Genomic DNA, 15,769 nt, shown 5'->3' with positions numbered 1-15,769 from the left:
GATGTCTAATTGACACCTATTTTCACTATCTGCAGATACTAAAGGGTTGAAACCCACATATCAGCAGTTCCTAGAATGCCCAAAGTGACCACAGAGGTCACTTCTGGTCGCCATTTTGTCAGGAGGAACCATTTTGTGGCTCTTTTCTTCAAAATAAGAACACCACACATTTCCCCCACAATTTTTCATGGTTTGGGAGGCATTCCACGGATGGGGGGTGGGGGACATTCCTGAGCACATGGGAGCACGGTATAGTAAATAATTTATATTACTATTGTTATGACTATTGTATTGTTATGACACAATTTCTTCACCTTTTTGATCCATTCTTGAATTTAACCCCCCTTTTCCCATAGGCATAATGCCTTGTTACTCGTGGTAGTAGGCAAGGAACGGAACCCGCATGACAGGTTTTGTCTGGGTATACAAAGAGTGCCAAACAGAAATCCTAGATTTCACAATTGCTCTCTCTCCAAGCAAATATAAATTCTGTAGTGTAAAAGCATCCCAATGGTTTTTGAATTACTGAGATTCAAACTAATCCTATGATTTGGTTATCAATGAAATACTGCTCATGTTTTAAGTAGTACATGTATATCAGTTATAAAGTAAAAGAATTCATAGTTTTACTTTTTAGCACGATGTGCAGAATCTGATAAGCCCTAGCCAACAAGTGTAATTACAAAACCCAACCTGTGCATGTAGTTTGGTAACAGACTATTCAGAATACTCTGCCCGCACATGCTGCTATGTAGTCCACTGGGATTCTACCAGGCTTTTCTTCTTACTGGATACTGGAATACTCTCTCACTCAACTGATACTTCCAATATAAGGAAGAAAGGAAGTGCTGACATGAGAGTCTCAAGCTTTGCCTCAAAGGAGGCACAGTTAGGACAGTATCTAGGGTTCTAGTAGGCCAATACCACCATTTCTTCTAAGCTGAGCAGCTGCATGCCCACCTACGAAACTCCAGCCCCCCGCACAGAGGATTTCAGCAGCCACAAAGCATGCACTCCAATGGCTGCTTAAAGTGCACAACAGTCTTTCCCCTGCCACTGCTACATTAGTGGGGTAAGACTGCTGTTATCTCAAGCACAGGCAGAAGAGATCATAGAGGCAGATGGTCCAAGACTCCAGCAGCTGCCAGCCACTAGGAGAGGAGGTGCGGGCTTCTAGGCATGTACACACTCTCCCCCCAGCCCCTGCCCATCTTCAACAGCTTTCTCCACTCTGTTAAGAGAAGGGGGCTTGCAAGCAGCTTCCCTTCTCTTTTGCCTCCCCCGACCCCTACAAGCTTCTTTGCCAAGGGGAAGGGACTTCTGCCAGGAACTCTGGTGCAGCAGTGCTGCGAGAGAGAACAAGAGAGAGTGCATGTGTGCCAATGTTCAAGCCAGGATAAAACTTTAGAGATTACAAGAGCGCTGAAGAGGAATGGGGACAAGACACAGTGTGAAGGGGGGACTGTAGAGGAAGGTGTGTGGGGTGGGAAGGAAAGGAGTGTACCTAGACGGACTGTGTGCGCACACGTGTGTATACAGACCATGTTCTTTCTCTCTCTGGAAACTATTCCCCAAATCACAGACTAAAGTCTGGTTAAGACAAGAGTCATTTTAAGGGGGCTTCCTTCCAAAGGAAGTGTGCACAGAACTGCAACCTTAAGTACTGTAAATGAAGCAGCTTTCAGTAGTATTGGAGTTTCCAGATCTTATGTTAAGAGGATCACCCCTGTAAATTCCTTTAATGGGCCAAGAAACTATCACTGCTATAGATTCAAGGAAAACGTTTCGGGACATTTTATGTGAAAGAAAGTCCTTCTATATCTGTGAAGTCTTCATTTGAGAAATTTTGATGTGCTGTTATCTAAAACCAAGCATTTTGCTGTAGCGAGGTTGTGTGTGTGTCCCTCTTGCTGCTGATATTTACCTAGTTACAGGTACAGCAAAAGAATCTGTGAATCTACGTTCTTTCCACTTCTGCATTTCCCGCTCTCTCCTGTCTATAATGAATCTTTTCACCAAAATAATGGAGGGACTTGCTACTATTCCCAAGCCATTGCCTGAACTATCAGAGCCATTTTGTGGATACAGGGAGATCCTGCTTCACCGCAGGGATACCTTAAACCTTCAGATCCCATCCAGGATTCTATGCAATTAAGTATGCTGGGTGGGGCTCTAACCTCAAGTATGTGGTGCTCTAATTGCAGTACCATAGTAAACTCAGGTCAGTGCACTGCTGCCCATGGATGATCCCGTCCTTTTTCAGGCAGTATTATTGCTTTTAAGCAAAAGTGCAGTTTGCACTTTTAAACAACTGTTTGAGTATTGCTCAGGTTGTTGTGATGCTAAGTTAAATGCAATTCTTATCTAAGTGTATGACAATCTGAATGTGTGACACTCTTATCTGGCAAACATTTTTAAAGGCCTTGTTTTAGATTCTGCCTTGTTTTTATTATACTTAATTGTAAAGCAGAAAAAAGTAAAAATCCAATGATATAAACTGAATAGAATTGTAAAATAATTTCTTTCATTCCATATTTATGGTATGTGTATGTGGTATCTATTTCTATTTATCTACAATACACACAGAATAATGCACATGTGCGCACACTGCCTTAATACTGCCATACAGAATACTCATTCTGCTCACTGATAAAAAAAGTTAGAGGAAACACTGGCCAATACCCTCCCCCATTTCCCTTTTTCCAACTGACAGCATTCCGTGGCTCTATTGCCCTCAAAATTCTGTATGTCCTGGAAGTCACCTCCAATACTTTCTACTGTTACGACAGCCACCTGTCACTTCTGCTTCCTAGTTTCCCTGTTTTCTATCACTATTAGCGGACCTCCATCCGCAGAAGTGCAGGCAACCTTACACGATACCACTCCATCTGTATAGGCCCTATTTTTCTCCCTGGTATCACCTCAGTAGCAGTAACATGTCCATCAACCCTCTTCAATCCAATCAATTTCTTTTTTAAACTGCAGGACAGCTTATAAATATTTTAATGAATCCTCCAATGCAGAAAAAAGGCTCTGTTAAAGCAGTGACAGCCCTGACACACTGAACCAAACAAGCCCAAATGCCCACATCTCTTGTAACTTTATGTAACTAAATCGAAGTATGCAAGTGTGTGCACAGGATTAAAAGCCTTTCAAATGTTTAAGCTACATAAAAGCATTTAAAATTTATCTTGCTCAACTTCCATGACCCCACCACAGCAGCCAGGGCACAGCCTGTTTCCTCTCTGCTTGGCAGGCATTCTCCTAGAGGGTAGGGATGTGCCTCCTCTGGGAAGTGCTGAATTGGCTCAGGTGCCAGCATTTGAACCAGCTTGGTGGGGCAGTTCTTTTAAAAAGCAGGTAAAGAGCTTCTTACCTGCTTGTCCACACCCCACCGCTGTTCTGCTGCTCCTTACGTGCTTTTTAAAGGAAACTGCTCCCTGCCCCACCACTGGCTGCCCCGAGCTGTTTATGCACATCCCTACTAGAGAGAATTCTTACCTGTGTGGCTTTGTCCCTCATGCAAGGTGTAACTTGTCCATGATTATCACGAGGCCATTGCCCGGCAAGGTAGGGAGCAGCAAGTATGTCAAGTGAAGGGGTACGACGAGCAATATTGGAAGGGCTTGATGATGGCGGCCGTGATTTATCAACTGAAAAGAAAATACATATTTCCATGAGTAGAAATAATGCACACTTTTTTTACATTCAAGTAGTCATTTAGCTCATGATATCTCATTCACTATAGTATGCACTTGATATATAAAATTTGTTTTGTAAACTCCTATCAAACGTGTTCACACACTCTTGCAAACTAAAAGAGCATCTGTTGCTTTACAGTGTTTTGCAGGACTATATAGTAGGGTGTAAATTTGTATCTAACACAGCAGGATCAAAACACACACACACACACACACACACACACACAGAACTGAACAAGCCACAAGTAAAGCACAGACCAGCTACAAAAGGCTGCTTCTGTAGGAAGTAAATTCATTCTAAAGTCACCAGGGAAGCACTGTCTGCCTGATTATTTAAAAAACGAATACTACTACTAAACAGGAGAAGGAGGAGAAGGAACCCTGAGTGGTACAGTGGTTAGTGTGCTGGACTAGTCTGAGAAAGAAACATTGGTAGACTGTGAAACACTGGTAAACCGTGAAGGGTTCTTTTTCAGCTACAGGGAGGTCATCCGACCCACCCGCAGATGGGAAGGGGTTGCCAGTTGGGGTTGATTGTTTTCGACTCCCAGGGGAGCTAGTTTTTAGTCTGTTTTACCTCTTTTCTTTCATTGATACTTAGTGATTATCTCTCTAAGTCTTTCTCCTCTCAACAGTCCTGGAACAGTAAGTCTACCAATGTTTCTTTTTCCAGACTATAAAGAGATCATCTTCAACAATGAGTTAACATCTTTCACATGCTCTGAGACAGGGCTAATTAAATCTGAGATAGGTGAGTCACCCAGCATGCAGCTGGCCCTCAAGCCCCAGTTCTAGTCCTGTCTTGCTCCAGAGACAGTGTTCGACACCAGAGCTTATGCTCAGCTATTTGGCATTGTAGTATTTTCAGGCTAGTCCTCTTCTTTTCTGCCCTCCTTTCCTTTCTCCTGTGCACTAGGGTAGGAAGGGAATAATTTTTTTTCATTTTCAAACTGAATTTTTTCTGTTCACTTCAGCCGTTTTGTTTTCCGTTTTCACCGTTGCTTTCTGGTTGATTACCCCACCGTCATGGAGGCTTCCCACTTGGGGGAGGTGCTGGTGGGTTTCCTCTCTGAGGGACCTATGTCAGAGGCTGGGGTAGAGAGTCCATTAGGAGGAACCGCCCCCGCCCCCAATGAGCAAAAGAGACCACACTCGGCTTCTCCACAGCATGAGCAAGACGTCATTTTGCAGCCCAAGCAGGTGGGCACCTCTGATCAGATCATTTCTCTGGAGGTTTTTCCCAACATTTCAGTCAAGCTGCATAAGAAAGCGGTGAAGAAAACTAAAAACTTAAAGGAGGTGGCCACTCCAAAGAAAAAGAAAAGGGCAATGTTTTCCACCTCAGGAATCAGGCTCAGCAAGTGGCTCCTCATCCAGGTGGTGTGTAAGCAACACAAGCTTTGCCTCTTCCTGCCTGATTTGACTGCCATTTCTCCGACACCTCAGGGGTTGGTTGCCAATTTAAATGCCTCCTGCCTGACAAGCCCTATTATATTTTGAGCCTATTATATCAGATCAGGGCTCTAGCTTGCTAGCCCCAACCTAGTTGTACCAGCACCCACACTCCTGCCCAATTCTGCCAGTGGTGCCTCAAGTACCCGAGTTGCCTATGGTGCCCACTGCAGTGCTGCCTGGTGCAGCAGCCCTGCCAGGTCCTACCAACTGAGATTACACAGGCACCAGCTGTTCCAGTGGACGTTTTTAAGTAGCTACAAGACTTCATCACAAAGCAATGCATAGCTGTCATATCTCCCTTTTGACTCCTACCTCAAAGGTTCCTGACGCATTGCCTTTGCCCCCTGCCTTGCCAGGTCCCTCTGCTCCTCCTCCCATTAAAACTACATGTTCAAATCCCCATTCAGTCATGAAACTCACTGGGTGACTCTGGGACAGTGACTTATCTCTCACCATAACCTTCTTCAAAGGGCTGTTGGAAGGAAAAATGTAACCTATGCACCACTCTGGGCTTCTTGGAGGAAGCACAGGCTATACATTTAGAAGTAAATAAATCTGTATCAGCCACAGGTAAAGCAGAAACCAGCTACAAAAATGGAGAACAGATGCATTGTGAAGTCACAAGGACAGCTCTGCCTGAATATTTTAAAAATGAAAACGTAAATAGAAAAATCACAGGTTTTTCAATGATGCTTACTGCAGCTATGAACCATCTCCTGTAATTTAGAAGGCACCATTGGAAGCAAAGATGCATGGGGACACCTCTCCCTACTCTGTGCCTGCTGAACAGCTGGGTGCCACTCTCTGCCCGCCTTGGGTGTCCACCACTTAGCCTGGGTGTCCATCCTAGCAAGCAACAAATGTTCACTTCCTTAATCCTTGCCCAATGAACCATAATCCCCAGAGGACATATTAATGTTACAGATACTGGTCACAATCCTGGAAAAGGACTGGTTAGCTCTCTGCATAGAAAATGGATTTGTTATTTTCCTTCCAACAGAATCCATCCCTACTCTACAACACACGCATATGGAAAGCTACTTCTACAATTATTTGAAAAGCAGTTTTGACTCAGAAATCCATGCATATGCTCTAAAAGAAATGTATGGCTTCTTATACCAGTTTCTAATCTAATCAGTCTTACAGTTTGCTCTTACTTATAATGTTATGGGCATTTCATTTTGGGAATGTGCCATAATGCTTATGGATACAGATCAGATCAGAGAGCAAGGGAAAAAAGCAGAGCTTGCATTCCTCCCCTCCAAAGAAACACAAAGAAGCCAGGCTACCATCTCTCTAACCAAAATGGTGATTAATTTCTTCTGAATAGCTAAATAAAAGAGAACACCCCCGCCACTCTGATTAGCTGCCTGAGTCAATCAGCCCAGTCCCACTCTCTACAACTGGACTAAATTTGGTTTAAATCAAGGTTCACAAGTTAGATCTCTTGCACCTCAAATGTTCATGCATCCACCATCTTGGATCAGGGTGGATGACATTATTACAAACTACACCATTGGGATATCTCTATGTGTCCATACAGCTGTAGCAAATTTGGTTCAAATCAGTTAGACTGTCTGCAAGTTAGTGCATTTGCGCCTCAAAAGTTTACAATCCACCATCTTGAACTAGGTTGGATAACGTCACAATCTATGCTGTTGAGGTGTCCCTACAGCTGTAGCAAGTCACAATCAAACATGGTTTCTTCTATTCTAAGCTCCACGGAAGTCTTGGTAGAAGATCAGTAAGTCCGAAGTGTGAAACAAAATTAAAACAAGTTGTTCGAGTAAGAACTGATCAGCCTCTTTTCCTTTCACTGTCTCTACAACTGGACTAAATTTGGTTCAAATCAAGGTCCACAAGATAGATCTCATGCACCTCAAATGTTCATGCATCCACCATCTTGGATCGGGGTAGATTACATCATTACAAACTACACCACTGAGGTGACCCTGTGTGTCACTCACTACAACTGTATCAAGTTTTGTTCAAATCAGTTAGACAGTCCTCAAGTTAGTACACTTGCACCTCAAAAGTTCACCTGTCCAACATCTTGCATCGGGGTGAATGACACCACAAACGACACCACTGGGGCATCACTATGTGTCCATGCCAAGCGAGCTAGGTGTTATAATTGGTCCATACAAGGAAACAAGATTGAGCAGGTTAATTCCTTTAAATATCTAGGAATTACGTTTCAATCTGTTGGCTCTAGAAATGCCCATTTTCACTCCATCAGACAGTCTGCTCAAATGGTTGTAAATAAGATCAAATCTTATCATTTTACACATGGTGCTGCTTTTATACCTGCGACAGTGAGACTTTATACAGCCAAAGTACTGGCTTTGCTCTTATATGGAGCCCAACTGGGACTTGCAAGTAATTTTGCCTTATTGGAGGCTATCCAGACTAAGTTTATCAGATGCATTTTGCAAGTTCCATGTCGTGCTCCGAATGCTGACATCAGAAGAGAAGTTGGTCTTATTAGGTTGGAGTCCTTATACTGGTGCTGTATTTTTCGATTTTGGTTAAAATTGAGTTTTGGACAGGCGGGTTTAGCCTCTTTGGCTATGAATGATGGTTTTAATTCGAGCTGGAAATGAGCTGTGTTGAGCAAATTTTCCGTTTTTGGCCTCTCCATAGAGGATTTGCATACTGTAGGAATTGAGCAAGCCAGGAAGTTAGTTAAGCAACATGTCCTGGATATAGAAGTTCAACAAGAAGGTACATGGCTCAAGCAAGGTTTATACTTAGGGAGGTCAAGCTATTAATCTTAAACCAGCTATATACTTTGATGTGGTGCTTGTCCCTAAATTTAGACGAGCTCTCACTTTAGCATGTTTAAATGTTCTTTCTACAGCAGTATTGGATGGCAGGTTCAAGGGAGTTCCGCTATTTTTACGACTTTGCCCGTGTGGCAAAGGGGTTATAGAATCCACCTCGCACGTTATTCTTTATTGTGATTTTGATAGGGAACCCCGTTTAAGACTTTTATCTCCTATGTTAGACAATTTGCCTGGCCGGTCTGATGAATTTTATTTAAATTATCTTTTAACTAATGAGGACACTGATATTATTTCAGTTATGGCCAGGTTTTGTTATATTATTTGTAAAATACATACTGGTTTATTGTAAATGTTTGCTGGTCAATGACTGAATAAATTTAAAACTAACTATGTGTCAATACAGTTGAAGCCAATTTGGTTCAACTCGGTTAGACAGTCCACTATTGCACTTGCGCCTCAGAAGTTTACATGTCTGGCATCTTGAATTAGGTTGGATGACATTGTCACAATCTATGCTGTTGAGGTGTCCCCATGTTCAGGTGTCCCTACAGCTGTAGCAAATGTGGTTCAAATTGGTTAAGCAGTTCACAAGTTAGCCCTCCAAAGTTTACGCATCTCCCATCTTGAATAGGTGTGGATGACATCATCACAAACTATGCCATTGAGGTGTCCCTGTGTGTCACTCATTCCAACTGTACATAATGCGGTTCAAATGGGTTAGAAAGTCCACAAATTAGCTCACTTCTGCCTCAGATGTTCACAAGGCTGCCATCTTGAATTGGAGTGGACATCATCACACACACCCCACACCATTAGGTCATCCCTATGTGTCCCTACAGTTGTAGCAAATGCGGTCCACAAGTTAGCCCACTTGCACCTCAAAAGTTTACACATCCAGCATCTTGAATTGGTGTGGATGACATCACAAACTATGCTGTTGAGGTCCCCCTATACATCCCTACAACTGTACCAAATTTGGTTCATATTGGCCCAGGCGTTGCGCAGTTGATTGTGGGGGACACACGGACACACACACACACTGCTGGGTGGTCTCATAAGTCTACTGGAAGGTAGGCTAAAAATTAAATGTCAGTGGGATGGACAGGGGACAGACCCCCAACCTGCAATGCTCCCCAAGATTCCATTCCTGGTGTGGATAGAAAAAAATGGGATCAACTAGCACAAGAACTGATATATGCAGTTCCTTACACAAGCCCACAGATGCTCATGTGGAAACGCCCTTCATCTGGAAATAACCTTTGTCTTCAAACACAAATACACTGACCATTGCCCACAGCAGAGCTTGTTGGTAGATTATGGAAGCATGCTTTGCTCCCAATTTTAATTTTCAACTCACATAAAGGCTGCTGAAAAACAAGGGCTTAAAGATTTGGCTCTTTAAAGTCCTGAGTTAATCCAGTTAATATTTTAAAAGTCACACACTAACCCATGTTTGTTCACATACAGGTTGACAGTTCAGTATTAGCTTATAGATACTGGCAAGTAATCATGTTTTTCCCTTTCAGTTAATTGGTTCAAAACTATTTTTCACTTAATCTTGGATTTCACTCATAGAATCTGACAGGGTCAAAGGTTTGTTTGTTTAATATGGAAGATGAGCAGAGTAATTTACATACAAAAATGGTGTAACATTCAGTTTCCATATATAAGATTAGAAATATTATAATTTAAAAATATAAAATATTATTACAGATTGAATCCAGTTTTGCAGTTAAAAGCAAAGCAACCTGATGCTTCTACAATATGGAGAGAACTGCAACATTATTAATAAAATTTGATAAATTAAATTATTAAGCTATGCGATCTTGCCTTAAGAGAACAATGACGGTGGGAGAAGAGACCTATTTCCTAGAACTGACTATGATCCTACTTGCACTGAAGGGTGAAAAATATCAAGATGCCTGTAGTTTACAGAATGTCAGGAAATACCTTGTCCTATTTTTACTGATGACTAATTAAAGAAACAGAAAGTTCTGAATGCATTTCTTACACATACTTTGAATTAAAACACTAGAAGGGAATAATACAACTCATTCTATGCTATGCTAAAATTATTTTTTGTATAAATTAGGTTTCTTTAAGATCTGTGAAATTGTAACCCACAGCTAGTTGTTTGTTTAACAGAGTGGAGTCAAAGTGGGCAAGATCTTTTGGGGAACACTTTTGCCCCAGAACACACACCCATATTAAGGCAATTTTCAGATGAGTAGGAACTGTGAACAGGAGCAAAAGTGTTTGTTCATTCAGAGTGAGGATAATGCTTCCTAGAGCATACTGAAAAATAAGAGTGATGCCAGGGGTAGCAAAGCAGCTACAAACAGGTAGCAGGCACTTCTCTGAAAGCAAAAAATAAAAATAAAAATAATATGCAAGCATTTGGTGAGGAGCATTTCCAATCCAAAAGCCCAGCAAAAAAAAAAGTTTGTTCATGAAAATTCAGTAGTGCACCAACATACTTATTTTTGAGAAAACACCATCTAATAGCAACTTTAGGAACATCGGCAGCAACATCCATTTATTTATCAATATCAAATTTTTGGAGTATATTTTGTGCTGAGTGCTACTAAGTAAATTATAACCTTTTCAAATCTATCGGTCAGCAGAGAGGAAGACAGCTCAGTCTGTGCCATAATTTAAATGACATCAGCTGTTGCATGGATGAAACAGAGATTACATTTAACTAGATTTCAACTGCTAAACCAAGTGGAAAAAATGGAAGCCAGCTCCACATGAGCAGCCAGCTGCAAACAGACCAAAAAGAAAAGAATAGAATAGAAAGAAAAAAGCAGTGCATGGATTAAGCCAAGGAACATTTGTTTGATGCTCTATCTTAAACTATATTCTTGCATTTAGTAGATTATCATTTGGCTTTGAGCAAGTTCTAAGAGGTCTTCATTAAGTTAATCAATTGTGTTTAAGCGTGCTTTGCAGCTAAGTTTACTGTCACACACCACTATGGAAGAATGTACATACTAACCAATATGTGGCATCTCTCAGGCAAGCACAGTAAAGTAAAATGATGAATTTTCCCAATAATGCACACTACCACAATTTGGTGTGTGAAGGCTATTCTTAGCATCATTTGTCAGACTGCCACATTATTAGTACTCCATGAAAAAGAACTATTGATATGCAGTTTGGCCTACATCCAGACTAGCGCTATGCTAGTGCAACAAGAAAATACATGCCTCTAAATGGTCTGCAGTGCTCTCCAATATTGAACAACTGCTAGAAGACCTCTAGGGTAGGGGTTCCTAAACTGGGGTCCATGGAGTCAGGTCCAGTGGTCCACAGAAAATCTCTGCTACACTGAATTTAATTTGCTTCCTCATAAAGTTCTGAAAAATAACTATACTGAGCACTATTTTTTATCTTCTTGTTTTTACTGGAGCTTTATGAAAGTATATAATATATAAAAAGAGTAGGGGTCCATATTACTTAAGGATCGGGGGGGCTGTAGGTGTAAAAAGGTTAAGAACCCCTGTTCTAGAATATATATAAGACTGTGCAACATGTCATATGTCTTCCCCAAGCACAAGAACAAATCTAGAACCACCACCACATATTTAAATACTGTTTTTCAACAAATGTTTCCAAAGTGGTTTACACAGAGAAAGAAAGAAAGAAAGAAAGAAAGAAAGAAAGAAAGAAAGAAAGAAAGAAAGAAAGAAAGAAAGAAAGAAAGAACCCTCAGGGCTCACAATCTAAAAAGGGCTCACAATCTAAAAAGAAACATAAGACAGACACCAGCAACAATCACTGGAGGTTCTGTGCTGATGGATAGGGCCAGTTACTCTCCCCCTGCTAAATAAGAGAGGTTCTGTGCTGATGGATAGGGCCAGTTACTCTCCCCCTGCTAAATAAGAAGAATCACGACATTTAAAAGGTGCCTCTTTGCCCAGTTAGCAGGTTCCTTTCTTTGCACAACATCTTTACATTTGTGCAATACTATACCAACACAATGCTAATCTGGATATAAGTAAACACAGAACACTGAGAGTGCACACATTCACGGTGCTTTTTGGATTTGTGGTCAGAGCAGCAATTTATCATTATTTTATAAAATAACAGGTATTTTGCTTAATACCTTAAACATCATCCATAAGTAGTAATTTAAGTACATCACAGCATGTGGAGAAACTGTGCCTCATATGATTGATGTATCTCATTAGGATATAAATACATGAATTATTGGGCTGATGCTAAAATAGATACATATACTACAGTTAACCATACAAGTATTGCATATACCAACTTCCTCTTAAGCCTAGAACTAAGGAAAAGCTAGTCTCAGACTAATACATACTTTCTAAATCCATCCAATATTTGTAATTATTCATCTAGTTCCCCAGGCTATTTTCAGAATATTTCATAGAAGTACTCTCTGCATATTTGAATTGTGTAGTATTTTCATTGTTATTCCCTTCTCTCGTGGGATGCTACTTAACCTCCCCCCTGCGCCCACCACCGCTCAGCTGCTAGCTTCACATGATGTGACCTACATAACAAGAGATTCATTTGCTTCAAGATAGCGGTTATAACAGCTGGGCTGATGAACAATAGAAGTATTTCAGCAATGTCTTTATTTTATTAGACCCAATTACACTATGGCCAATGGTTGCAAAGCTATTCAGTGTTCCCTCAGTCTGAATTTCTCCTCTAGTAGGAAAGTCAAATTACTGGTCTTCTATTAAGGAAAGCAACCCTTTATTTTAGCAACTGCCAGGATACAGTACTTGCCTATACTAAAAATGAAAACATTCCCTGGGAAATATGGACATTGACACTCTGTAGCAACAAACAATTAGCCACAACATTATAGACTGGAGTTGCAATGACTATTCCAGATATCACATATTTACATAGATATTTTGCAATTGGGCCAACCACTCTAAATAAAGCACACAAAACTATATGTACAATTTGTAAACATCAGATTTCACATAGGTTATCAAAACTATTTATGTGTGGTCAGACTGTCATCTAACATCCTTCATTCCAATAGGACATCATATTTAAATTAATCTTTATAGTGGTTGGTTCTTTTTATTTTTTTTAAGGCAACAATATACTTCATATATTAGCCATATTACCACCTTGGGATTGTTTTAATGAAAGGCGGTATATAAATTTAACAATAAATAAATAAATAAAATATTCCTAATGTCAAGAGGCCAAGGCATTCAATGACCACAAAGCAACTCATAAGAGAGTTGCTAATTTTTTAAAAATAGCAAAGAATCCATGGAGCTCCCTCATCAGCCAAACCAAGTCCTATGTTTAATAAAACACTTGTTTTCTTTCAGAATTAGTAGTTTTTCTACCATAATAATCAGGGAGTCAGTTACAAGTTTGAGTTCCGTTCTGGTTTATGTTCAAGAGAGTTCTTTTAGCTCAGATACCAACTTTGAAATGCGGTCTGGTAATTGGTTCAGACACTTTGTACTGGTTTAGGCACATATTTCATGCAGGATATAAAACTATATTACCTGTAGTGCTGTAAAACAAATACAATTATTATTTAGTTGGGGAAATGTTTAACTGTTTGTTCTTGAACTTTTAAAGGTTGTTATAAAGACGATACATGCAAAAGGATAAATACACAAAAAAACAAGACAATAATACAATTGCAAGCTGAGTGCTTGATTATTGAACTACTTATTTGGAACCGGTTACCATTCTTTACATTCAGAGTTTGGTTCTATATGTCTTGTTCAAGGCAACCAAGAGATTTAAAGTTTGGGTTCAAATCTGGTACACCGGAAAATACTCACTGAATTAGTTTTTAGTAAGAGTTTCTAATTGCTTCAAGATGGAAAGTATCTTTGTCCTCACCAAAACTTTATAAGTATGTAAAGGAAACATGCCAATAATTACCCAGTAGCATTGTCAGGTCCACATTTCTGTTTACATGAATACCAAACACCTTTACTTTGCTCTAGAGTTTATAACAGGGATGGGCCTTTTCTGCACAGCACCTGGACTACACAGTTGCCATCTGGAAAGCAGCAGGAACAGTGGCTTCACTGCTACACAATCAGAGTCCAGATAACCTTAATCTGGTAACAGCTGCTGGCTTCTTCTGTGTGTTTCATAGCACTACCATTTTGCAGGCAGCAATCCAGAATGGGCTTCACTTAGCCAAAAACATGTCAAGCTGTTTAATGTGCTAATACCCGAGAAATCCTGAAGCAGAATGGGCACAGTAACTAGTGAATAGTTTGGATGCTATCTAATTTCAAAACTGATGTTCACAGCTACTGCTCCTCATGCATCTCTATTGAATGGCAGCTACCACTCACTAGAGGCTGATAACACACTGACTGGGGAAGCTAGTGGAAATGTACACCATTGGATTTATGTTCAAAACTTTCACATGCTTTTGAACTATAGGCTCTTTCCTCTACTAGCACATAAAGACAAACTTCAATGAGCAGTAGAGATATCCTGCAATATACAGGGTGCCAGAGTCAAAGCCTAGGAGAAAAGAGCAGGGCTCCATCCTGTACTCTAGCTGGATTCAGAGACTGAAGTGATTGCTCATTAGAAGCAGGAGTGAACTCTGTGAAAAATGGATTTAAATTTTTTTTAAAGGAAATAAAATACTAAATTTCAAAGTCTTATTTTATAATGACATGGTTAAAATTAAATCATTCTATACTTCCATTTACAGTCTCAAATCTCTCTCTCTCTCTCTGGAAATTTCTGGGCTTTTAGTTTCAGTTTTTAAGCAGACTAAATTCACATGTACAAAGACACAGGGTGGATAGAAGAACTATTCTGTAGCGGGTCTGGGCCAAGGCACAGGAGTTTAAGACAGTCTCTGTATAGGGAAGTTAAAAAAAAGAAGACAGTGGAAAGAAAAGGGAAAGATGTTATTCGTTACATAGTTTCCTATATGTCCCTCTACCTGGCCAAAGAAGAAACTATAACTGTTTCTTGGTGAGAGAGAGACCTAGATGGGAATATTTTGAAGAAATTTCTTCCCTGGATGAAAAAGGAAGACCTAGCAAGTGTGAGCAGTGCAAAAAGCAGATTCAAGGCCTCACTGCAAGCATCAAGAGTTTAAAGGACAAACTAGGTGACTTGGATTCAGGAGACTGTTGCATTTGCATGAGTGAAACAGTTATGGGACATTTAAGATTTAATAAATGTAAGTGTTATTTTGTTTGTGTGTGTGATTTACTTCTTACCATTCCTTAATGTATAGCTGCTTCACCTGCAGCTTGACACAGGAAATGAGTAAAGTTATCCAATACTTTTATGTATTGTGCTTTTCCTAAAACTAAAAATCAACTCTCTCACACAAATGTTTAACCTTTCCCCAAACCCCCCACAGGATCCTATAAGAGTTTTGGGGAAAGGTTAAACATTTGTTTAAAATCACCCACTTGCCCATTTTGTTTGTGGATTGGGTGGTAGGTAGCACCCATCATGCCCTACCACACAATCCACTTTGGTGTCCCTAGAAGCTACCCATGGGGAGCAATAGGGTGTTTCAAGTTTCCCCACTGTTTCCTATGGCCAGAAAAACAGGTTGCTCACTTGTAACCAATGACCTAGTAGTGATTCGTTGCAGTCATAAGAATGGGTTCTGCGCCTGTGCAGGACCATTCAGGCAGAACTGACTAGCTGATAGGTAGCATATTGAAGTCCAAGACCCCCAAGGTAGCATTCTAAGAAATGCTACCTGTTCCACAGACAGGTACCACAGGACAGGCAGAGCTGAGGGGTCTCAATGCATAGATGAGATGTTGGTGCCAGGAGGAGGAGTTTAGATTTGTTAGACACTGGAATACATTTTGG

The 15,769-nt window shown here is 40.5% G+C and overlaps 1 protein-coding gene across 5 annotated transcripts in view; it reads right to left on the bottom strand.

Moving 5' to 3' along the window:
- FAM117B (family with sequence similarity 117 member B) overlaps positions 1-15,769 on the bottom strand; it is a 64,375-nt gene that overhangs the window by 24,543 nt on the left and 24,063 nt on the right. For all 5 annotated transcript variants that reach the window (XR_008312589.1, XM_053280661.1, XM_053280675.1 and 2 more), the window contains exon 2: positions 3,502-3,653. Coding sequence is in view for 4 of the 5 variants with exons in the window: in XM_053280661.1 (XP_053136636.1) it covers positions 3,502-3,653 (152 nt within the window). In the remaining variant the exon portion in view is untranslated. The remainder of the gene's footprint in view (positions 1-3,501; positions 3,654-15,769) is intronic.

Source organism: Hemicordylus capensis, chromosome 1 (genome assembly GCF_027244095.1).
Source record: "Hemicordylus capensis ecotype Gifberg chromosome 1, rHemCap1.1.pri, whole genome shotgun sequence".
NCBI lineage: Eukaryota > Metazoa > Chordata > Lepidosauria > Squamata > Cordylidae > Hemicordylus > Hemicordylus capensis.
This window is presented reverse-complemented; position numbering and strand designations above follow the sequence as displayed.